Raw genomic sequence first — 23,927 nt, forward strand, 5'->3', positions numbered from 1 at the left:
GAAGTTGGCAAGTACTGGTCACTATTTGGTTTTTAAACTTTGAGGATGAAGTTCAACCAAGGTTTATATCCCGTTTGACATGAGCAAGCAAAGCTTGCTGATCGGAGCGCCCTGCTTGTCAAATCCCGGCCGCGCCTTCTCCAAATCCATCTGCCGCCGCTAGGGTGGGTATCGAACGGGTTACGGGGAACTGGTAGGAGAATCGATCAGCCTCCAACTGTGCCTTCACGCCACAACCAAGCAAAAGGCGCCCCAAGTCAGGAATGAATCCCTGGGCCATGTCGCTCAAGACTATATAACCATGTTTGTAGATTACTCATGGACATGGAGACAGGGGGTTGTCCAAGGAATACTCCAACTCAAGCCTTTGAAGGACGGCCTCGGTATCTTCGAAATAACCTACACCTCCCTCCTCTCTTTGTCGGGTTTTCCAAGGCCCTGAATGCGAAAGACCAAACGGTGCGATTCAATTATTCTCCCGTCCTTTCTTTTCCACTCCTGCCGGCCAGTTCCGTTCACGGAGCTTTTTGTGTTCATGGCAATCAGATTTGTGCATCCTGGAAGCCACTCGGGGCCTGCTTCTGGTCTCTCCAAGAGGTAGCGCTAGGTCCGAACTTGCCCAAGGGAGAAGAAAAAAGGCGTCCCAAAATATTAATCAGCGAAAAAAAGGAGACAAACAAAAAAGACAAGAAACTCGACTACCCACTGGAGACTGCAGAAACTGTTATTTCTGTCTGGACTGAGCCGAAGCAAATTGTTTGCGGTGGTTTGCCGTGAGGGCAAAGATGCAGAAACTACCAGGGCCAGCTATACATGGCTCGGCGAACCGTACCCCAGGGGGCAATAATGCCTTTTATAATATTGGTATGTTGATTGACAGATGACTCCGTCTCCTTGCCAGATGCTGCATGTCTAAGGGGTAAACAAAAAAAATACTTTCGAACGCTTATGCGATGCGATGGGGTGTTTTAATAAATTGTCTGCCCATAACTCAGCGCCCCTATTTTTGTCTTTTATTTCTTCAATGAAGCCCCCATGCCATTATGGTCCACCTTTTCAAAGCAAAAACTCACCGCTTCCACCTCATTTATTAATTTGATCTTGAGCGAAAACGCTAACATCAACCGCCCTGCCCAGCAAACGACTACACGCACATTGCCGATCTCAACCTGCGCCGGCGGCTCGCCCTGGCCGACATAGATAGGATCCCGCTGGGCCTGCAGCACGCGCGGGCCGTGGCCGTGGCCGGGGTCGGCTTCTTCCTGGACTCGTACGACATCTTCGCCATCGACCTGATCGTGAGCCTTTTGGGCGTCGTCTTTTGGCAGGGAGGCCAGGACCAGGCTGCCAACGGCTTTGGCGGCAACGGAGGCAGGCTCCCGTCGACGGTGGACCAGGCCCTCAAGGCCTCGACCAGCGCGGGAATCATCATCGGCCAGCTGATTTTCGGGTGTCTCGCCGACGCCTTTGGCCGCCGCAAGATGTACGGCATCGAGCTGTGCATCGTCCTCGTCTCGACTCTCTGCTTTGCCCTGGCGAGCCCCAGCTCCTCGATCAGCTCGACGGGGATTTTGGTGTTTTGGAGGCTGATGATGGGCGTTGGGATCGGGGGCGATTATCCCTTGTCTTCGGTCATCACTTCCGAGTATGATAGCTGCCGTTTGGTTTGACACCCCCCTTTTGTGGTTTGGGACCCCTGGACTAAATTTCCCTCTCTCTAGATTCGCACCCACACGCTGGCGTGGCGCCATGCTGGCCGCCATGTTTTCGATGCAAGGTATTGGCCAGCTGATCGCCGCGGTGACGACGCTGGTGGTGACGGTCATCTTCAAAGAATCCTTCATCGAGGTTGGAAAGGCGTCGGAGTGCGATGCGACCTGCAGGCTGGCTGCAGATAGGTCGTGGCGCCTGATCGTAGGCATCGGTGCACTGCCGGCCTGCTTCGCCATGTACTACCGCATCACCATCCCGGAGACGCCTCGCTACACCTTGGATGTCGCCCAGGATATCGAAAAGGCCGAGGCCGATGTCAAGGCCTACATGTGCAGTCAGCACGAGGGCACTGTCGATCCTCTGGCACGAGCTAGGGCCAAGAGGCTGGCGTCCATATCCCTGGATATTCCTTCCGCTTCGTGGCCCGACGTGTACTCGTATTTCCGGCAATGGAGACACTTGAAAATCCTCATTGGGACTACCGTGCCGTGGTTCTCTCTGTAAGACTTGTTTTTTTTTGTTTTTTTGGCAAACAAAATTAGCTTGGGTCTTTTGCTCTTGACACCTGTGACTCTGACAAAGTTATAAAATGATCACCAGTGACCTGGCCTTCTACGGCCTCGGATTGAACACCACCGTCGTGCTGAAGTTGATAGGCTACTCACGACACGAGAACTTCTACCACACCCTATACGACAACGCAGTCGGCATGATCATCCTCACCTGCGCCGGCTCCCTGCCGGGCTACTGGATGTCGGTCCTAACGATCGACACCTTTGGCCGCCGCCCTATCCAGATCCTGGGCTTCTTAGTGCTGACCATACTCTTTTGCATCCTGGGCTTTGCGTACCACCACCTGTCCGGCGGCTCGATGCTGGCGCTGTACATCGCCGCCCAGTTCTTCTTCAACTTTGGTCCCAACACCACCACCTTCATCACGCCGGCCGAGGTGTTCCCCACCCGCTACCGGGCCACGGGCCACGGCGTCTCGGCGGCCATGGGCAAGATCGGCGCCATCCTAGCCCAGGGAATCAGCATCCCGCTGCTTGAGCGCGACAGGCCGCCGACCGCTTCGGCCTCGTGCGAAGGGCTCGCGTGCTCGCGCTCCCTCCCCAAGCTGATGCTTATTTTTGCCGTCTTCATGCTCATCGGCACGCTGACTTCGACCCTGGTCCCCGAGACTAAAGGCGCGACCCTCGAGGAGTTGGCAGGGGAGCTAAGCGATTCTGGGGGTGGACGTGGCGGTCCTGGCTCTGGAATGGGAAAGCCGTCGCCCAGAGGCGGCAAGGGTGGCGGTGACGGTGGCGTCGATAAGGGGTCCGCGGGGATGGGCTCGAGAGCAAGGCGATGGCTCCGAAAGCCCTTCCCCGGCGGCAAGCCAGCAGGGTTCCAGCGAGCGCTGGCTAGGGCAAGCCCTCGCGTCGGGATCATGGCCGGCCCCGATGTCGATTGCCGCGAGGCTCTATCCCGACAGCAGATGATACAGAGCAGCAGCGGCAGGGGCTTCAGGGGCCCATTGAGGGGCTGGCCGTTCCCGGACGTCGCCACCAATTTGACGCAGGAGTTTGCCGGGGGGAGGACCGGTGGGAAACGGTCCAGCGGCAAGAGCAAGACGAAGAAAGGTGCGGTGGAGAGTGGCGGCGGCGGCGGCGAGATGGTGAGTGACGGCCTCACGGCGACGACCGGGGACGAGACGGATCATAACGACAGGTTCGCTTTCGTTGGAGAGGACGCAGCAGCTATGCAGGTGTTGGCGTCGACGCATTACTTGGCTCCCGGCTGGGGGGCTGGTTGGGGAAGGATGGACAGGGGAGGCCGGTCCGCCTCCAAGGATAATATGTTATTACAGGATGTGGGCAGCCTACTCCGATAACATAGACTTGGCAAGAAAGGAAGATAAGCATAGCATTTAAAATCAACAATATTCTCGTGATGTCATTCATCCGTTGTCGGCAGTTGTTTGCAATTCAGTTGGCTGAGATGACTAATTTATTCCATTTTCCTCAGTTTGCTCTCACCTCAGATCCAACTTAGCGTACAACGTCCAAGCTCACCAAGCCTATAATATGTACGTATACAAAATTGCACAACTAAGCACGGTAATGCTCTAGTAAAAACAAATCCATCACGACCAAATAGAAGGAAGAAAGCATCATGCAAAAGAAAACATAAAAAGCTCACCAGGCAGCCCGTAGGGTGCCTGGCTACGAAAACCCCCTAGGGGGTTTTACTCCGTGGCAAGGCCCGGGGTCGAACCCCGGTCCTTGCGTTGGAAGGGCGCAAGGGGACGAGTCCCCCAACGAGCTTCCAACTGCACCACGAGGGCAGGGGACGGACCCCAACACCCTCGTGGTGCGTTGGAAGAAGCAGGTGGTACGGGGTTTATAAGGAAATGAGGGATCTGGGAGCATCAGGGGAGTGTCTGTTGGGCGAAGATGAGTTGGGAGTCCGTCTTTGGTGGCCATCTCTCAGTTGGGTACTGCCAGCCGGCGTCGTCGAGACCTGCAGCTCCCCCTGATATTTATATAACGAGCTCCGATGCCATACTACCACTATATTTAGCAAGATATACCGGGAAATACATGAAATAATTGTCATGCAACGTACCTGGAATACATAGTTGTTTACATATATGAGATTGGTACCAGGAAACCATCACCTACCTTGATGTCAAAGTACCAGTATTCAACCTGGTGAACGATAAAATTCTATGTTATTTTAGTCTCGTATAAGCTTACTGTTAAATTTCGCCGTAATTAGCAAGGAATACTAGGCAAACAAACCATAAACACCTACCCCGACAGTACTAAGTTCTGTGTCATACGTACCTTACCTACCTACGTGGTAGATAGGTAGCCAGCCATTCGTGGGTAGGTAGGTATATAGGTAAGGTACATACATATAGACCTGCCCAAAGAACGTAGGGAAACATGACTTATATAGGTGAGATACCTCATATAGCCTAGCCGTTCTCCACTCGGATCACGTCCTGTATCTGGTGTCTTGGTCTCTTGGTATCGACTACCTCAGCTATCCATACAATTCTATTGGTCAATGGATCAAGGTTTGCTTTTTGGCTTTTCTGCGGCTTTACTTTTTGCCAGGTTTTGTGCATGCAATAATAATGTTTGCTTTACTCCGTACCTTGGAATAGTCTTCTTGGTCCGCTCACGGACGTTGCAAACATATTAATTAAAAGAGCGGCTTGTGACTCTGATCATACCCCTATACTTTACCATAGTATAGGAAAGTTTTATAAGTCTTATAAGTTTTATGGTCCCCCTCCCCCCGGGTCACTTTGACTCGAGTCAACAATCGGGATGAGTCGTGGCAGCTTATGTGGCAGCTAACCGTCTTTGCACACGTTAGATTAGTTGAATGATAACTAGAGAATAAATGGAAGAAGATCCGCTAACAAGCATACCTGTGTATACTTCTAGATCAATTCTTCTGGCCAGGTTGGTTAGTGAAGGAGTCCCAGGCAACTTTTGCGTACCCACCCCAAGACCTAGGTATGTCGGATTGTCGGTAGGTAGGGATTGTATGGTAAAGGGGTAAGCTGCTCAAGGCATGCCGGGCTGTCCTGGTCCATTAATGAGAAGCAGCGTGAGCTGAACCGATGTCGCATTATAATCCCGAATAACCCTCCGCTTGTTCCTGGCGAACCCCGCTTGCGCGGGCTGTCAGTCCCGGGCGCACGTGTACAAATATTGATTTACTCTGAGATCTAATTCTGCCAAGATCTAAAGTAGCAGAGATTCAACGCCGATCTTCGACGAAAACACCGCCCAATGCCGGTCGGCCGTGAAATCTCAAAAAGGCAGGTCAATTGACAATATACAGAATTCACAACGCGCCCAAAGAGGTCTGATGACGATCAAGAAGCGCCTTGCCCAGAGACTACCAAGAAACAAGGTCCCTCTCCAAGTCTCTCCAGCGCATGTTCACGCTTACCGAACACGCGATACGGGGGGAGATGGCTCGATATACTCTGTACATACGCCGTACGCCTCGGCTTTCGTGCAACGCTGATCGCATTTGATTGGGCCGCCTGCAGTCCCCCTGGCGGTGATTGACGGGAGCCAAGATGCAACTGCACTGCAGGCATATGTACAAACTCGGTGACATATTGTCAATCACAATCCAATGTGATAAGGTATCTGCTTTTATTGATACTGCTGGGCGCGAACGGCAGGCAATCCTACGCGACACAGAAGGAAATCGAACCAAACGATACATTCCAGGAGATAGTGTTTAATTATCCTCAGTCCAGAATAAGTCTAAGCGATACCACCTAGGTAGACATCAAGGGACTTGGTCGCTAGCCTACTCGGTACCATATCGGTTTTCTACGTAGTATCACTTACCTCATGACGGCTGTCTATCAAATCGAGGTCACAACCGAGGCAACATGGAGTTCAAGCTTGGGGGATGGGAAGGGAGGCTCGGGTCTTGTCCGAAATGCATCGTCAAGGCGCAGTGATTTGGGAAGCCCGCAGCGGCGCAGTGCCTGAACTGCCCTTGCAGAGTGTCCACTAAAACACGGGTGGGACTCAGGGTCTGTTCACACTCCGCCCACCCAAAGTGCAACTGCATCCACCCGCATGACCTACGGGGGAAATACTAATTCGTACCACCACAAGGTACGTCGATCGTATTGCGTGCGCATGTAAGCTTGACTTTGGGCAATGGTTCGCTCATCCCCGCCTCCTTCTCCAAATCCCCCCCAAGCCCAGACCAGAACTGCTCCAGTTTCTATTTACTTTCCCACTCCTTTTGAGCTTAATCCACTTTGAGAGCTCCCCCCTCCCAATAAGCCTGCAGTCTATAGCAAAATGCCATTATAGGACATCATTTGAGCCAATTCGAGCAGTGGCACGGCTGCTTGGGAAATGAAGGCGAGCACATGATGGTTACCTTCGCTTACCTGGCGTGGGCCGCATTGGAAGAGGGCGACGAAGCGGAGGTGTCCCTTGGCATTGGAACGCGACGGTAGCTTTCGTCACCACTGACTATTGTTTGTCTTTTTGCGCTTCCTTTCCCCGGCGCGCTCGCGGTGGGGTTGGGTTCCGTTGCAGCATCACTACCGACCCTTGTCGCGTGCGGTGTTGCTATGCATTCCGACCTTGCACGCAGGAAGCACCGGTAACGGCAATGGTAACTTTCCAATGGAGCACCTATATATATGCAGCGGCTGAACCCGCATCGTTGGGGGGTTCTCGCGGCTTTCACTCTTTCGGTGCTTCTCTCCTTCAGCCCTCTGCATGGTTCCTGGTCCCGTTAAGTTGGTTGACCACAGTTTTGGTGTTGTTGTTCTTGTCTACCTCGCACATTTGCTTGTCTCGCCCAGCCCAGGCAGACACATCTAGTCGATAAAGCATACACAACGACAAGGCTTAGAACCCGGGATTTTCCAACCACCCTCAAAATGGTGTCGAGCAACGCGTGCCTGGCCATCCTGGCCTTTGCCCGCCTCGCTCTCGTTGACGCCGGCAGCATCCACCGCCGTGATTCCGTCCCGGCCCCCTATGTTGCCGCCCCCTACTATCCCACGCCACATGGCGGTTGGGCACCTGAGTGGGCCGACAGCTACGCCAAGGCGAAGCTCTTGGTTGAGCAAATGACTCTCGCCGAAAAGGTCAACATCACGTCCGGAAGCGGTATCTTCATGGGCCCCTGCGTCGGCAACACGGGCAGCGCCGAAAGGCTCGGTTTCCGCCAGCTCTGCCTCCAGGACTCGGCCCTGGGTGTCCGACAGACGGACCACATCACCGTCTTCCCCGCCGGTATCACCACCGGAGCCACCTGGGATAAGGAGCTGTTCAGGGCTCGCGCAGAGGCTCTGGGTAAGGAGTTCAAGGGCAAGGGAGCCAACATTTGGCTCGGGCCCGCCGTGGGCCCGATTGGCCGCAAGCCTCGTGGAGGCCGGTGAGTTGCACAAAAAGAAAACCCCAGAAATGCTGCCTCTGTGGGTGGTTTTTTTTTGTTTCTCTGGACCCTTTGGCTAACTGGCAAACAAGCAACTGGGAGAGTTTTGGAGCCGACCCTGTCCTGCAGGGAAAGGCTGGTGCCATCACCATCCAGGCCGTTCAGGCACAAGGCGTCATCGCAACCATTAAGCACTTGATCGGAAACGAGCAGGAGATGTAAGCCTCCCAAGCATCAGGGGACCTCTTCTGGGTCTCGACAACATCTTGCCTCTCTGGACAAGGTACTGACATGCCGACCAGGTATCGCATGACCCACATCTTCCAGGAGGGTTACAGCGCCAACATCGACGACCGCACCCTGCATGAGATCTACCTCTGGCCGTTTGCTGAAGGCGTTCATGCTGGTGTCGGTGCCGTCATGACTGCCTACAACAATGTAAGGACAACTTTTGTTTTGGCATACTCTCGGGAATGTGCCATGACTGATTTACTGACTGAATGTTAATCTCTCAGGTTAACGGCTCTGCTTCCACCCAAAACTCGATGCTTATCAATGGCATTCTCAAAGATGAGCTTGGTTTCAACGGCTTCGTCATGAGTGATTGGTAAGCCTCGAATCCTCGGATCCCGGGCTGCTTATTGAAATAAGCTGCCCTTATTCACCACGAGCACCATTTCGTGGCAATGCTAACCTTTTCCCTTGTGCATGTACAGGCTGAGCCAGAACAGTGGAATCGCAAGTGCCCTTGCTGGTCTTGACATGTCCATGCCGGGTGACATTCACACAGTCCCGCTGGCTCTGGGCCAGAGCTTCTGGAACTATGACCTCAGTCGTTCGGCTTTGAACGGATCCGTCCCCATGGACCGACTGAACGACATGGTGACGAGGGTCGTCGCTGCCTGGTACCAGATGGGCCAGGACAAGGACTACACCGACGTCAACTTCTCCTCTAACACGGACAAGGAGACCGGCCTTCTTTACCCTGGCGCGCTCTTCTCACCCTCCGGAATCGTCAACAAGTTTGTCGATGTGTCTGCAGACCACTGGAAGGTTGCCCGTGAGATTGCCCAAGACGGAGTCACGCTTCTGAAGAACGACGACAACGTGCTTCCCCTGAGCAAGTCCCGTCCCCTGCGCGTCTTCGGCACTGGCGCCGCCGTCAACCCCGATGGTCCCAACGGCTGCACGGACCGAAACTGCAACAAGGGAACCCTGGGTATGGGCTGGGGATCCGGCACTGCTACCTACCAAGGTAAGGGGAGATATTCAGATTTCTTTGTCTCATATTTTCAGCATCAGTACTAACTCGTCGTCACAGTGTTCCACGACCCCATCACCAGCATCAAGAACAACTCGGCAGATGTGACGTACTACCAAACCGACAAATTCCCCAGCGTGCCCACACCGGGTGATGACGACGTTGCAATGGTCTTCATCAGCTCCGACTCTGGTGAGAACACGTATACCGTCGAGGGCAACCACGGAGACCGGGACAACTCTGGACTGAAGGCCTGGTACGGCGGTGACGACCTCATCAAGAAGGCCGCTGCCAAGTACAAGAGCGTCATTGTTGTTGCCCACACGGTCGGTCCGCTCGTCATGGAGGACTGGGTGAACCTGCCCTCCGTCAAGGCGGTCTTGATCGCCCATCTGCCCGGTCAGGAGGCCGGTCACTCCCTGGCCAACGTGCTCTATGGTGACGTTTCGCCCAGCGGTCATCTGCCCTACTCGATCCCTGTCAGCGAGGATGACTACCCCGAGAGCACCAAGCTTCGGGGCTTTGTATTTGGCCAGGTTCAGGACACCTACTCTGAGGGACCGTAAGTATTCAGGTTTCCCAATGTGGAAGAAGGGAAAGAAGAGTATGCGGGCCCGCACAAATGCTAACCTTCTCTCATCACAGATACTTTGACTACCGCTTCCTCCAAAAGAACAACATCAAGCCCCGGTTCGCCTTTGGCCACGGCCTCAGCTACGCCAACTTCACCTTCTCCGATGCCACCATCCGCCGCGTGACGCAGCTCAGCAGCACCCCGCCTCCTCGCCAGGCCAAGGGCCCCACTCCCGTCTACAGCAACGCGCTCCCCCAGGCGTCCGAGGTGTACTGGCCCGAGAAGTTCAACCAGATCTGGCGCTACCTGTACCCTTACCTGAGCAATAGCGACGCCGACAACGCCGCCAAGGACGCCTCCAAGAAGTACAACTACCCCGCCGGCTACAGCAGCGAGCAGAAGCCCGGCCCGGCTGCCGGCGGCGGCCAGGGCGGCAACCCTGCCCTCTGGGACGTTGCGTACGAGATCACGGTCAAGGTCTCCAACGACGCCGCCGCCAGCCATGCCGGCAAGGCCGTCGCCCAGCTGTACATGCAGTACCCCGAGGGCATCCCCTACGACACTCCCATCGTGCAGCTGCGCGACTTTGAGAAGAGTGACCCCATCGCACCGGGCGAGAGCACCGAGCTCAAGCTCACCCTCACCCGCCGCGACGTCAGCGTCTGGGACGTCGTGTCGCAGAACTGGGTCGTGCCCCAGGTCGACGGACGCTACAAGTTCTGGATCGGCTCGGCCAGCGACAAGCTGTTCCTCGCCTGCTACGCCGACACTCTCACCTGCGAGAGTGGCCTAGCTCCTCCGGCATGAAGTGGGGAAGCCTTTCCTGGAGAGGAGTTTTGAATGGGGAAGAAACTTGATATGATATGACCTTTTTTCTACTGAACATACTTATTTATATATGATTTCATGTATTCAAACAAATGAAATGAAGTAATGTTTCTTTGTAAACTTGTCCAGATTAAATTCCGTCAGTGTGAATAAACAATAAATAACGGACAGAAGCCAGTCTGATCAATAGAGTCAAGCAGTGTAATCGGGCGGGTGGTAATCAGGGGGGTGGTAATCAGGCGGCTGCTCCCCAGCAGCATCATCAGACCCGGGCTCCGTAGGCTGCTCATCAACAGCCTTGAAGAAGCACAAGACCTCGTAGACGGCCTTTGCAATATCCAAGGTCTTGTTTTCCAGCTCGCCTTCGTCCCAGACGCCCTGCAGCACTGCGTCCTTCATGATGGTGGCCATGAAGCGGATGATGTGGTCCTCGACGGTCCACCCTTCCTTGTCCGGGTGGTAGACGAGGTACCTGGCCGACTTTGAGTTGAGCGCGTCCCGGGTCATCTGGGCGGCCCGGGTCTTGTCGACCTCGTCCAGGTCCACGTGACGGCAGTTTGCCCGGAACTCGAGCCACGAGCCCAGCACCGGCGCGCTCTCCAGCCACAAGTGGAACTGCTCCACCGTCCCGAACGGGAGGAGCTCCATGACGAGCCGCTCGTGCTGCCTCGCCATGCGCGGCGGCATGTTTTGTGCTGATGGTGTTTGTGACGACGACGACGACGCTGGTGTTGCTGATGGGCTGCCCATGATGACTCGGTTGGCGACGGCGACGTCGACGACAATCGGGGCGGATTGTTCGTTGCCCATCTGTGAAACAATCCCCCCCGCGCCATTTCCGGAAAGGCCTGCAAGATTGTTTTTGGTGGGGCTTTGCAAGCGCAACGCAAAATCGGGGCTGTCAGTGGGACTGGTGGGGAAAAACTGGTGCGTTAATATGTCCTGGCCAGGAGAGGAGCTCTGACAAGCTTTGTGAATTGCAGACGACAACGGCGAGAAAACTGGACGATGCGGACGCAAATTAGGACCTCTCGCGGAAAGATTGAAAAGATTATATGCCAAACTACCCACGCGCAATGTATGGGGCATTTCTTCCTTTTGCATTTCAATCCGCTCGGTCAGATTTCGATCTCGAGCAGCCAGTACATTGTGATCGGGTCCCATGGTTCCATCCCGTCAAACTGCGGTTTACCTCCAATTGACTGGCCGAGCCAAGTCTACGCGTAACCAAGATACGCAAAGAATCTGGCTTGCAAGGAGGTCGCCCTTCTGGGCAAAGCCAGGCAGTCATCTCCGGGCCAGCGTGCCTGATAAAAATGTATGGTTATGGACTTTGGTCGTCTAGATCCAAGAAGCTGAGGGGATGTTAGTGGTTGGCCATATCAGGTAGTTATTGGTAAGTAGGTACCTACCTAATCGGTGGATTGCGGCGTATGGTAGTCATTGACTGCGCCGCACTTTATCGGTTCTTGCCAGTTAAGTCAGCAATTCGAGGTCCTCTCACGCTCAGTACTTGGCCAACACGCACAATCTGCAAACACTTGATGAGCCCATGTTTACATCAAATTATATTTGTGACGATCAATGCTGCCTCCCGGTTTGTACAACGCAGGTGATTCATCACTAAACTAAAGCAATGGAAAATGAGCCTGTTCACGTGACTCCCTTGCTTCAGTGGCTGGCTTTGGTCAGCCTTGGAGCTAGGGCCACCTGTGCCTGCACGCTCAATCACACCTTCCCCTTGCACATCAGATTTGACTTCACCAACGAGTTATCACACGATTTTTCCTCATTCTCATCAAATTCATTTCATTCATATGTGATTCATTTGAGCGATTTTTCATCAGCACTCATCCCCACTGTTCTAAAAGCTTCAGAGCTTCGCTATTATTGAAGGCCTTGAATGCCTGGATCGCATTTCTGAGCGGCCTTGTCACCTTACCACCCTGAGTTGCTCGTGTCAGGCTTTGGCAGTGATATTGAGTTAGTTCATGTTGACGTGACCCTAGATTCGAATCAGCTATAAACTACACGGAGAAAATAAGTTTCAGAGTGAGTTGAGTCGGTATTCTTTTAACAAAAAATTTGTCGTATAGTCACGTACCTTTTTCTGGAGGGTGTTACTTCTTTGGGTGGATAACTGTCATTCACTGGGGTTTTTTGCCTGTATTATTTATTCACTCACTCCATCATTTGATAGCTTGGCACCCTCGCTTCTCTAGTCTTTTATATCACCATCTTCAAGTTTTCTCCTCAGACCTCACCATTCGACGCCATATTCTCTAGTTTCAGATCTGTATACTGAGTGAGCCTTGCTAGATTCGTTACGTTTTCCACGCACGGTGAAAGCCATGGCAAGCCCAAATGATGCGAACGGCTTGACAGCAGTCGTCGATTCGGAGGCCTCGGATGGTGCTGCACCAAAGCAACCCTCACAGTTCTCTTGGATGTAAGTGAACCCAAAATTACAAACCCACCAAAAGGCTCTGCTAACAACAGATGTCATCAGGGATCCCCACCCCATCTTTGTCATTATTCTGGTCGGCAGCGAGGAGCAGCCTTTTGGCATACAAAAGGACTTCCTGTGCGCAAAGTCTTCATACTTTCGCGATCACTTTGACCGCAATCAGCAGGAGCAGCAGATTGAGCATGTTGTCAATCTCAGCGAGACTCCCGTAGAGGTGTTCGCATGCGCACAAAACTACATCTACACAGGTCAGGTCTGCCCAGACCTGGGAACCCTGCCATCATATGAAGTCCTTATAGGCGTCTGGAAGCTTGGTAATGAACTTGGAATCGACGGGCTCTGCGATAAGACTCTCGAGGCTATGAACGAGTGTCGACGAATCACCCAGCGAATCCCTGCCACCCCGGTGCTCGTCCAGGTTTGGCGGGACACACCCGAGGGTTCCTCCATCCGGCTTCTCTTCCTCGAGTGGGCCGCCGAGTACATGCGGTCTTCCGAATCGCGAGCCGAATTCGCCCGATCTCTTCCTCAGGAGGTTTTGAGCGAGCTCGTCATAGCTATGAGTTCCTTGGACTTCCCCCCTGCATCGACCGTACCTGGATCGGCGTCTCCAAATACCTGCACCAACAGCATTGCTGCTCCGTCTAGGAGTACACACCAGCTCGAAGCAGATGGGCTCGAGGAGATCGCCCCTGCTCGGGCTGTGAAGAGGGCCCGGCACTCAGACGTCCTCCCCAACGGCGACGCCGCCGCAGCCCGCACATCTCTCAAAGCCCACAAAACCTCCCTCCACTCCAAGCCAGCTAGAGCGTCTCTGCCGGCAGCCAAGCCTGTCGTTACCACCCAGAGGCGAAGGGGAAAGCAGCAGCTGGCTGACCTGAATCCTACCGTAGAGCAGAAACTCGAGTTCTGCTCAGATCTGTTGACTAGGATGGTGTCCGGACCCGGTAAGCAAACCCTGTGGATCTTTTCTTTCATTCTGAGAGTTCTGGATACATCTCACTCTGCTATATTGATAATGATTAGCTGACGGATATACAATCGCGAAATGCAGGATTCTGGACCCGTATTGTTGGTCCGTTCAAAGAACCTGTCGACCCCCTCCGTGACGAAGTCCCTGATTATTTCACAAAGATTAATCGCCCGATGGACCTAAGGACCATGAAGAACAAGATGGACCAGCGCCTGTACAAAGACGAGGAAGAATTTGTCGCAGACATGCGGCAGATTTTTACCAACTGCTACACGTACTGGACGAAAAAGGACCCCATGTGGGCCGCGTGCGAGAGGCTTGAGAAGAACTTTGAGGACAAGTATGGAAGCATGAACGCCTGGATCTCCAAGATGTCGGGCTGCGAAGGTCAGTAGTCGAATCGAGAACAGGCATGTCATTCGCATGGTCGACTTAGGGCATGACGAAGGGAAATGGGTGGTTTGCATCATCTAGACTTGTAAAGCCAGTCACACATATATATGTCCGCCTTCTTGTTTGACTGCTACTTTGGGGTCATAAGATACAGGATCTGGGCAAACTTGTACTCGGGTCGAACAGGCAAATTCCGCACAATCTGGGGAAAGCTATAACTATGGCTTTTACAGAGGCTGACTTGTTCCTATCACCCCTCCTCTCCATCACTTTTCATTTTACCCCTTAATATCATGTGGCACGATTAAGGCAGTCAAGTGGGACGTCTGTACAGTAATAATAGCAGAAAATGGTGATTTTCCTCGTTGTTTATCACATTGCTTCAGTTATTTCGGGAGTAATGCCCTGGGAAGATTTTGTACAACCTTGCCCCGATGGCCCAAACTACCTTGCCTACTTGCTTTTTCCAAGTATGGAACACCAAATATGTCCTACCCATAAGCACCGTCTCGGCTCACCCGCCAATTCTGTAGCGGGCGGGATTGTCTCACCACAGCCCGCACAGGGTTACGGGCGCCTTTGTCTTTTGCCCAGCCGCCACGATTTGCAAAAGTTGCTCTTTGTAACCAACTGTCTCAGCAAGGGTAAAGCCGCTAGGGCTGGACCACCATGTGGCGTCACTGGCGGCCTTTGTTAGAGGACGCAAACGGCACATGATGATAAATTAGGAAATCCGGACGACCAACAAGATCGCCAAAAGGGAAGGGGTCATGGTTGTTGGCCTTCTCAATCAACCTGTTTCGAAGGAAGAACAGGACAAAAAAAAAAGAAGAAAACAGTCTACCTAAAATATCGGTGTTATTGGATGACAGGTCGGCGCTTCGACCCAAATGGGGCATTTTACAATCCCCTCTCGAAGGCGGCTAGGCTTTTTCAGGCGGCTAATTTACTGGGATTACCTCGTAGGTCCACAGGGCTCGGCATTCTTCCAAAGAGGAAGACGGGGTGATCCAGTCGAATTGAAATGCCGAGAGGTTTAAGTATCACTTGCGGGTTGCAAGCTTGGTTTGGTGTTGCCCAGCCAAATGGCAATTTGCGCAAATGCTCCGCCAATCAAAATGGCGAACGACGCAATTTTCCTTCAAGTCTCGCCCGTTGGTAGAGCAATCTGGGAAAAGCATGGATTTTGGGGGGTTGCAAGGGAGGAACGTAGCGAATAATGAGCATTGTTGGAGATAGACAACCAGAATGTCAGCTTGCTGCCGGAGCGGGGAGGAGGCGGCACCGAGATGCAGGTACGACAAAAGAAAGAGACGTAGCAGGCGGTAAAGGTTAGCTGCAGGTACAGCGCATAGTATCCACGCATTGTGGATAGTTTTCGACAAAATACGAGTCGAGATGTTGTGAAACATGCGGTCACAGTTACCGTGGTGTTGTCGTTTTCCTTCGTCGTCGTCAATCAAACGATCGATCGGTGAATGAGGGTATCGTCATAAAAAAAAACAAATTACTGTATTTGGTAGGTCTATGAAATGAGGGGCAGTTTAATATTAATCGCGCAAACCAAGATGATAAAGAAACAAAGCAGAAATGAATTAAATTGCAGAGACCCATCCCCCCAGATTGCAAAATGCCCCTGGTATCTTGGGATAAAGAGAAAAGGGTCGCAAAGATGACGGTGTGAGTGGTTGTCGGGTTGCTTTGGGAAAGGCTGTTCAATCTCGCTTGTGATCTGTTGCTTTGGCTTGGCCACTTCCTTTCATAGTGAAGAAACGTAGACGGGATTGGCCGCAGGATTTGGCTGGGTCCACCCTGCCGTTATTGTCCTTACGGCGCATGATGACCGATGCGGCGGAAGGGGAACCGAAAGAGGATGTTGATCATGCTGTCTACCGGGGTCTAGGCTCTAGCGGTAGTACTTCGTAGAAATCTTCAGAGACCAATACTGTATAGTACCTGGCCCATCGCATCGCATCGGCATGCCTGCATATACGACACGAAACTTGTGATCCTCGTTTGCATATAATCCAGTGATGTGAGACAAATGCGTACAGAGGTAGCTAACGAAGATATCCTTACATGCATACAGTAAGTGGTGTGAGTCGGGACGTACACTCGACACTTTTTTTCTATTTTTGAAGCGACAAGATCTAATCTAGCTACCAGCGCTTTGGGTTGTCTGTCACAGCAGAGAAATAATTCTTCCGAGGTCACCCGGAGTTGTACTGTACAAAAAAAGAACAAAGACGACTGACCAGTTACTACCAACGGAGCACTCTGTACCGTATCAGCACTATTCCACCGAAAGCAAACGAGCTAATTCTCAAGGGTCCGATCGGTTCGCTCACTCTGTTCGGACGCATGCGCTGGCCAGATAGGCCCAAGACCAGGATCTCGCGCTTGCCTACCACGTAGTACCGCTTGGCTGACCTGGGTGCCTGGCTAAACTAAGGCAGGCAACTAATTAAGGTAATACAGCAATACTTGGCTCGCAAAGAATCTTTTTTTTTTTTGTTGGAAGCCTGGGCCCTTCACCGTACCGTAGATAGACCACAAGTTACTGGGGTAGCAAGGTACATGGCTCCTGTACCGTACCTTTCATTCACAGTTTTTAGCCGCCTGTCCACTTCACACCCGAGTTTGGACAACCAGACTGACATGGAATTCTTTAAAGAATTCTTTCACCAACCGCCGACTTTACAAACAGTACATGGCCTGGCCTGACATGGATGACCTGATGTGACTTTTTTTTGTGCTTTGTTGGCCTGAAAATGCGTCCCTTTCACCAGAGCGGCGGTTACTAAATGCAGGTTCATCACGGTTCCGCAAGCGCGTAAGTGTTGTTGGTCAAAGGCTATAAATCAGGTCTAGATGAGTTTCTTTGTCGTCTTGTTTGCTGTTGAAAAATGTAGTTATCCCGTTCGTATCGTCGGTTCAATCTTTTTTTTTTCCTCACTCAATGCCCAGCACTCGCAAGTGTCCCACCCATTTACTTTCCCATCTGGTTAAAATTAAGGAGTCGTTTCTTCGCTGCTTATCCCACCCCGGATATCACCCCTGCGCACCAATCCCAGGCCCCGCCCGCCCTAATTTCGTCAATCGTGCTTACCCTGCTAGCCACTGAGCGCTGCGCTAGACGCTGCAGGTGGAGAGTTCCACTCGAGATTGGGGGCCCGTTCTCACCAAAAAAGTCACATCAGCGTTGTCGTTATTTATCCCCGTTGGCTGCCGCCCTGACGCCGGGCCCCGGGGTCATGAACTCGTTCTCTTTCACGGTTGTCTCAAACCTCCCCACGTCTCCAGCGTCCCTCCCCGACGGCGAGCTTTCATTCTTTACAGCAGAGTTTTTTACTCTATCCGCTCTTTTACTACAACCGCCTATACAGCATTCGCCTGTCGACCAGTTGCGCTTGAAAACATACTCGCGTTCACTTCGGATTTAGGACATTCAAGGAAGAACAAGTCACCAGAGCAAAACAAGGGTTGAGCCTCAGTAGTAGCCAATTATACCATTCACGCCAAAACCACCATCTATTACTTCTCTTCTCAAAGCAACCTCCAGCATCAACAGCCACAATGCGCTTCAACTCGATCACCGCCGCGGCCTGCCTCGTCGTCGCAACGAGCGCCCTCAACTCTTCGCCCGAGGCCATCTTTGGCTACTCCAACATCGAGGCCCGCGCCGACAACAACACCGTCTACGTCCCGACCCAGACTCTCTGCGGTATGGGTGACACCTGCGCCCAGGCTTGTGGTGCTAGCTTCGACATGTGCCCGTCCAACGACGAGTCAATCCACTGCTTTGACAAGCAGAACCAGAAGTGCTGCCCCGGCGGCAAGGGTGGTAAGTTGCTTCTCTTACTCGGTTCCACAATTTTAGGTGTTTTAGATGTTGGGTCGCATCATGCACTGTATAACCAAACATACATATACAGTCCATAAAAAGACTGATCTCCAACGCTGATCATCACGCTATAATGATTCTATTAATCACGATGCTGTTTTTGGCCGATTAATATTTACTAATAAAAAATCTGCTTCAAACAGTGTCATGTGACGCGGGATTCTTCTGCGCTGCCAACGCCAAGGGCGAGCAGATTTGCTGCCCCGAGGGCAAGCCCCTTGACCAGTGTGCCGGTGCCGTCTCTTCTCTGGCTCCGGTCCCGCTTTCGACCGCTGCCCCGACCACCTCCGCTGCCGTCACCAAGAACGTGACCATCGCCACCACCGGTGCTGTTGTCAAGTCCACGGCTCTTCCGTCCGGCACTGCCCAGGCCACGGGTGTCGTCCCCACCAAGAGTGTTTCTGGTGGCTCTGGCAGTGGCCCTGCCCCGACCAGCGACTCGTCGCCGTCTCCCATCCCGGTCGGCGGTGCCGCCAGCGCTGTTGCTCCCGCCGGCATGGTCGTCCTGGCCTTTGCTGGTCTTGCTGCTCTTCTGTAAGCTGGAGGATGGACGAACCAGTTGAAAGCAGACAAAGATACCAAAAGAGTCTCATCATCTTCATCCGGAGCACGCCTGAGTAGTGCCGCTTAGAGGAACACGGCAGGATTCATGATGTGTCAGCGAACAATTCTACGTGGGGAATGAGGTTTTTTTTTACGAGACACGAAAGTCAAAAGGATAATCGCGCTGTTTCTGGTTTTTGTTGAGGTTAGGATACCCCGAGCCTTTGCTCAAGCGAGATACCCATGATGCGCAAAACACAATAATCACAACATAAAAACCCCATTTATGACCTGAACTACCGACATACCTCCTACATCTTCCATCCGCCCCCACTTTTCCAGTCACGGAACACAAAAAAACCTCTCGTTTGTCACTTTTGCGCTGCTTGCTACATATTGGGGGGGCATCTGGTCCACGTATAGGGACATGCCTGAGCAGTTGGGTTGGCATTGTTAATGTCCGTGTGTCAAACAACAGTTAATGGGATGGACTTTATGGGCCCGGGGAGTTGGTGCGATCATTTTGCGGTTTTTGTTTCATGGGACTTGTTCTTCTTGCTTGCTTTTTTTTTTCACCGTCGCTGGCAATATTGACGCGGGACATCTTTTTTCATCTTTTTGAACCAAGTACCACTTGAAGTGCATTTTGGAGTCGAGCATTCGGATTCGTCGTTTAACTTCTACTTTTTGATATTCTACTTCACCTGAGGTGTAAAACTTTTAACTTAGCTTTTGACAAGAGGGGCGCTGAGAGCTCATTGCACATGATTTTTTATCTTTGGTCCACCTTGCCAAGTCCACTGCAGGCGATATTCTGTCGAGACTTTTTGACTATGCGTTTCTTTGACACTAAAACTCACATGTTTTCTGGCCAACATCCATCATCATGAACGGCACGTGCTAAGTCCCCGGGATTGGTATGGACGGATGTGCCTGACGATCTATTCTTGCCATGCGGGATCGTCGCCCACGCTCCGTCGAGCGAAGAAGGAACAAGAAGAACGCACATGGTGCTTCTACAGTGCTGCTCCTTTCTTTGTTCTAACTCCTTGCTAGAACTAGATAGCCTGATACTCTGTAGCACAAGTTGACGTGGTGGATTAATGATTTTGTCATAATTTGTGACGGCGCAACGTTCCGTCGACCCAACCAAAAATCCTTCGAGCTGTGCTTACCGTCGGCCTTTTTTGGGGTTTGTTTTGTATTGCTGTTTGTCAAGCCGATGCTAATTTCTAGATGGTCGTCCTAGTCGCCTTACCTGATGCACGCTATTCTTGTAGCCTTTTCAAGGGTTGTAACTCTTTTCGGTTAGATGCGTCTTTCTTCATGCCAGCCATCATCCGCTTTTGCCTTAGCGTTGGGGTTTTGTTTCTTCTGCTTCTTTTGTTTTGTTTCTTGTCTCCACTGCTAAAGAATCTGTCAGACTTAGACTTGGACTTTATTCAAGCCGCCACAATGGCCGTGAGCGTATGCTTTCTCTGCAATACGAGCATGCCGTCCACGTCTTTGCTCGACGGACGTACAAACCAAAGGCCATTCGCACCATTTGGCCTTGAACAAATATGATGGCTTAACTTTGTCGATCCACCAGTGATAAAAAGACTAAAACCAGGATGAAAACCGCATTGACGGGGATACAAGGCAGCTTTACGTCATGCCCATCAGCTACTGGACCTCTGTCCTCACCTCCACAAGCGCCAGGAAACGGGAGTCTATATGGGCGTCAATACAACGAGGCACGGGTGTCATACTACTCGTGTTCCCATCGGGTTCCCCGGCCGGCTCCCAGTCCGGATATCTTATGCGAATAGCACCATGTGTCCAGTCACAACTCGGGTGACGACATGTGCACCCACACCCGGGCTAGCCTTCTTGTGGCCAAGATGGTTTAGAGACTCTGGAGACTAATGAAATACAGAATAGTGACGCTGACCCTGGGTTATGCAGCATTCAATTGTGACGATAAGCCAGTGCGCGCGACAGATCCCACAGCTTGGCCTTTGTAAAGGTTTTTCTTCTGTCTCTTGCAAACTATTGGCAGCCCGGTGGTAGCTTACGTTTGTTTATGGCACTATTACGTGGCTCCTTTGTCGACTCCTTTTTCATACGATATTGGCATACTTCACAGCCGAGCACTTAGAATAAGTATGTTCTATATCTCGGCGATTGACAAAAATAGCCTTTTGACTGGCTGAAACTTGGCACGACGGGGTATGAACAAAATGCGCATAGCATCGAGCTGGTGTCCCTTACTAAACCATACGTCTATCTATACGGGAAAGATCCCCTATTCTTGAAACGTCATCGGCTGCAACGGCCCCGCCCGCTCTGTATCAATCCATCGGCCTCGCTGTTGTACACCACGAGCGTGTGATGTGAGGTTCAACGGGACTGTGTTCGGGATGGAGCGGTGTGCTATATAACATCGTGCTTTTGGTGGTATCACCACAATCATAAACGAAACTCCGCTGTTTGAACTCCATACTTGTTAGCAATTGAATGAAGTTTCGAGGGACTAAAGGATTGTTGGTGCATCCTTTCATGGGTAGTCATCAACAGCTGCGATGGCAAGATACGTTTTCATGAGGACAGAATTGGTCATGTGCCACCGGCAACCTGGGGTAGGCAGCTCTTTTGCGTTGGGAATGTTTTGCTTATGGTCCTACCGTAAATCGAGTTAGGAGAGAGGAAGATACTTCTCGCATGGTTATAGCTAAAATGATAATGGGTAGCTGCAAATGGATACCCAAAGATCTACTACAGTGCTGCAGTAATGTTGATGTGGCTTCAACGCCATCTGGCAGAATAAACATTCGGAAATTGATATTAATTATAGTATGTATCTTTTTGGTCGTCTAGGCGCAATTATTTCGAGTGAATCAAAACGGCTCTCTCATCTCCCCTTTCCCTATTGTGAAAACAACGATTATATGATCCCAACGAACGTCCCAGAGCCAAATGCCCGCTCAGTTGCAACGCAAAAAGGGAATCACTGAAAAGGGGAGTCAAAAAGATGAAACAAAAAGCCAACCGTCATCATACAAGCGTCTCGTTCCACGGTACCCAGCTCTGATCTTTCCACCCCGGCATGCATTTGATCTTCTCCGGAGGCGTGTCCACCCAAGGAATCTGAAGTGGCAGCTCGCTCATCTCCTCTGTCTTGACCACATCGGTTACGTAGCCGTACTTGTGCTTGATGCCCTTTCCATGATCGTCATTGTATCCGAGGTTGACGGTAGGCACAATTGCAAAACGTCCGCGGCCCTTGTGCCAGAGGTCCTTGTTCAAATAGTCCGGCTCGCCCATGAGGCACTCGCCCTCATTCCTGTCGCGGAATCTGACCTCTCCATCCAGGAATGGCTGGGCAGAGAACACTGCGCCGCCGTTCCAGCACGAAAAGACCTGTACCGGCACACCGGCGTCGTAACGGGCCTGGTTGGGCGGGTCGTTGTGGAAGAGTTCCCACTGTCTGTGCCATTCACCGTTCTCTTTGATCTCGAAGAAGCTGTCGCCGTTGAGCTGCCGGGCAACCCAGACATCATAGAAGGGCTGGTACTGAAGATTCCAGGACCAGTCCATGCCGCACGTCATGTCTGCTTTCTGAATCTTGCGCTGATGAATGAGCTCCAGTATGTCGTCGGGGCAGATGGACACATCATTCATGAAAGCGACGGTGGCATCGTCCAAGATATCGATGTCGAGAGCCTTGGACCTGTGACTCCCATCGCTACTCTTCATGGCAGTCGTATTTTGTCGACTATTGACCAGCGGCTCCATGGCCAAGTTTCGAAGCTCAGCCAGCCGAAGGATGCGGCTGCCATTGTTGGGATCGATGTCGCTTCGCTGGTAGTGATATACGATCCCGAGCGCCTCAAGATCTTGCCGTATCGCCTTCAATACCTCAGCCGTGCCGTCGTCTGAATTGCCCTTGACAATCGAGAGGACCGAGTTCCGGGGTCCGAGGAAGCGTATCGCCTCAACTATGGAGCCCAAAAGGCGTGGAAGGATGTAGTGACACTGCCTGAGGTTCAAAGCAAAGTAATAAAGCTTCTTTTGGCCAAGATCGATAGGTGCCTTGAGGTGTTCGTATCGCTCGGCAGGGAACCTGGGGCACGACAGACGCGGAACGTCGGTGCTCGCAGGATCCATGATGGCGGGCGGATATTTTCGCGTACGTTCTTCAACATCCTTACGCAACAGCTCCTTCCTTTCTTCATCCGTCATCCCCCTCCACGGCCATATCTTGAGCCATGGCTTGAGCCGCGTCACATCAATGCCTTCATTTGAGCCGACTCCACTCTATGTAAGATGGGCTCCAACGAAGGCAAGTAGGGCAACTGAAGCGATTAGGCCTTGCTTTCTCTTGAAGATGAAAGCGAAGCGCATCCTCTTGATGGCACTGGTGGTGTTGTCTGCGAAAGAAACCAATGCAAGCGTGCTTTTGATGTGTCGGGAAGACGTCGATGCCAGTAATGAGATCAAGAGAAAGACATCACCTGGTAGACTGAGATGCAAAAAAGAGAATTGAAAAGTTGGTAGAAAGTACCTAGGTAAACAGTTTGTGATGTACAAGTCAGTAGGTCCAACAACGTTGGAAAGTGGACGTTGACGAGAGATTTGACAAAAGTTTTGACCAGTCGAGGTTTGTCAAGGAACCCTGTCGCAAAACCTGTCGCACAAGTACAGCCCAGCGGCCTTCCAGATGCGAAGGAACAAAAAGAAACAAACAAAAGCGAAGGGGCAAAATAATTTCTAAAAAAAATGTTCCGAATCTAATCACAAATTAAGTTGGTGGCAGTTTTGCTTCCATACAAATATTCCCCATCTGGTTTAGGGATGTCGATCAATCCGGAAGCCGCGTCTCTAGAGAAGGAGCCGTGTTGATTCCAGGCAAGGGCATCCGTTAGCATACAATCGATGTCAGATCTACCTAGATTTGGTAGATTTGGCTTTCGCACCAGATCGGCCTGCGACGCATTAGAAAAGACAAAAATTCGATATCTTGAAAAAGTGGACACTGAAAACTAAAAGTTAAATAAATAGTCGACGTCAAACCTGCATCCTGCTGATCGACAACTTTATTTAAGTTTTGAACCAGGCGTCTGGAACCACCAAAAAAGCTGCTGGAGAAAGCTGGGGTTGATTTATCCACAGCTCTTTACTACTGTACCCAGGCAGAAGTTAAGGGTCTTTGACAGTGAATAGAGCAGGAATGGGCACGGAGTCAAAGTTCCGCATTGTGGTAATAGTATAAGTTAGTATGTGGTTAGATGGATTTGTATTTCTAAATGTCAAATATGTGCCTATTTTGGTAATCGGGTAATTATTATGCGACACTTGCAA

At 51.8% G+C, this 23,927-nt stretch overlaps 6 protein-coding genes across 6 annotated transcripts; 4 read left to right on the plus strand and 2 right to left on the minus strand.

Moving 5' to 3' along the window:
* Window positions 1-785: 785 nt before the first annotated feature.
* MGG_01439 (inorganic phosphate transporter PHO84) lies at window positions 786-3,651 on the plus strand (the record flags this gene model as incomplete). Its single annotated transcript, XM_003714342.1, has 4 exons — window positions 786-864; window positions 1,138-1,645; window positions 1,722-2,213; window positions 2,314-3,651. The coding sequence occupies 4 exons, from the start codon at window positions 786-788 to the stop codon at window positions 3,584-3,586; spliced, it is 2,352 nt and encodes a 783-aa protein (XP_003714390.1). The 3' UTR covers window positions 3,587-3,651.
* Window positions 3,652-6,451: 2,800 nt separating this feature from the next.
* Window positions 6,452-10,471, plus strand: MGG_11210 (beta-glucosidase 1). Its single transcript, XM_003714343.1, has 7 exons — window positions 6,452-7,641; window positions 7,734-7,859; window positions 7,944-8,079; window positions 8,157-8,248; window positions 8,358-8,896; window positions 8,963-9,464; window positions 9,548-10,471. The coding sequence occupies exons 1-7, from the start codon at window positions 7,142-7,144 to the stop codon at window positions 10,281-10,283; spliced, it is 2,631 nt and encodes an 876-aa protein (XP_003714391.1). The 5' UTR covers window positions 6,452-7,141; the 3' UTR covers window positions 10,284-10,471.
* MGG_01442 (uncharacterized protein) lies at window positions 10,318-11,133 on the minus strand. Its single transcript, XM_003714344.1, has one exon. The coding sequence runs from the start codon at window positions 11,112-11,114 to the stop codon at window positions 10,497-10,499; it is 618 nt and encodes a 205-aa protein (XP_003714392.1). The 5' UTR covers window positions 11,115-11,133; the 3' UTR covers window positions 10,318-10,496.
* A 921-nt stretch (window positions 11,134-12,054) lies between these two features.
* Window positions 12,055-14,565, plus strand: MGG_01443 (uncharacterized protein). The gene is made up of 4 exons (XM_003714345.1): window positions 12,055-12,356; window positions 12,624-12,753; window positions 12,814-13,718; window positions 13,826-14,565. The coding sequence occupies exons 2-4, from the start codon at window positions 12,656-12,658 to the stop codon at window positions 14,137-14,139; spliced, it is 1,317 nt and encodes a 438-aa protein (XP_003714393.1). The 5' UTR covers window positions 12,055-12,356; window positions 12,624-12,655; the 3' UTR covers window positions 14,140-14,565.
* A 2,748-nt stretch (window positions 14,566-17,313) lies between these two features.
* On the plus strand, window positions 17,314-19,402 carry MGG_01444 (uncharacterized protein). The gene is made up of 2 exons (XM_003714346.1): window positions 17,314-17,981; window positions 18,185-19,402. Exons 1-2 carry the CDS (start codon window positions 17,714-17,716, stop codon window positions 18,577-18,579), a joined length of 663 nt encoding a protein of 220 aa, XP_003714394.1. The 5' UTR covers window positions 17,314-17,713; the 3' UTR covers window positions 18,580-19,402.
* A 2,075-nt stretch (window positions 19,403-21,477) lies between these two features.
* Window positions 21,478-22,733, minus strand: MGG_01445 (alpha-1,3-mannosyltransferase CMT1; the record flags this gene model as incomplete). Its single annotated transcript, XM_003714347.1, has 2 exons — window positions 21,478-21,492; window positions 21,627-22,733. 2 exons carry the CDS (start codon window positions 22,731-22,733, stop codon window positions 21,478-21,480), a joined length of 1,122 nt encoding a protein of 373 aa, XP_003714395.1.
* Between the last annotated feature and the right edge of the window lie 1,194 nt (window positions 22,734-23,927).

Source organism: Pyricularia oryzae, chromosome 2 (genome assembly GCF_000002495.2).
Source record: "Pyricularia oryzae 70-15 chromosome 2, whole genome shotgun sequence".
Classification (NCBI taxonomy): Eukaryota; Fungi; Ascomycota; class Sordariomycetes; order Magnaporthales; family Pyriculariaceae; genus Pyricularia; species Pyricularia oryzae.

Coding starts and splice junctions, on each gene's coding strand:
- MGG_11210 (XM_003714343.1), top strand. CDS start 7,142: ATGGTGTCGAGCAACGCGTGCCTGGCCATCCTGGCCTTTGCCCGCCTC. Junction 8,080..8,156: donor TCATGACTGCCTACAACAAT/GTAAGGACAACT, acceptor TTAATCTCTCAG/GTTAACGGCTCTGCTTCCAC. Junction 8,249..8,357: donor GGCTTCGTCATGAGTGATTG/GTAAGCCTCGAA, acceptor GTGCATGTACAG/GCTGAGCCAGAACAGTGGAA.
- MGG_01442 (XM_003714344.1), bottom strand. CDS start 11,114: ATGGGCAACGAACAATCCGCCCCGATTGTCGTCGACGTCGCCGTCGCC.
- MGG_01443 (XM_003714345.1), top strand. CDS start 12,656: ATGGCAAGCCCAAATGATGCGAACGGCTTGACAGCAGTCGTCGATTCG. Junction 12,754..12,813: donor CCCTCACAGTTCTCTTGGAT/GTAAGTGAACCC, acceptor AGATGTCATCAG/GGATCCCCACCCCATCTTTG. Junction 13,719..13,825: donor TAGGATGGTGTCCGGACCCG/GTAAGCAAACCC, acceptor CGCGAAATGCAG/GATTCTGGACCCGTATTGTT.
- MGG_01444 (XM_003714346.1), top strand. CDS start 17,714: ATGCGCTTCAACTCGATCACCGCCGCGGCCTGCCTCGTCGTCGCAACG. Junction 17,982..18,184: donor CTGCCCCGGCGGCAAGGGTG/GTAAGTTGCTTC, acceptor TGCTTCAAACAG/TGTCATGTGACGCGGGATTC.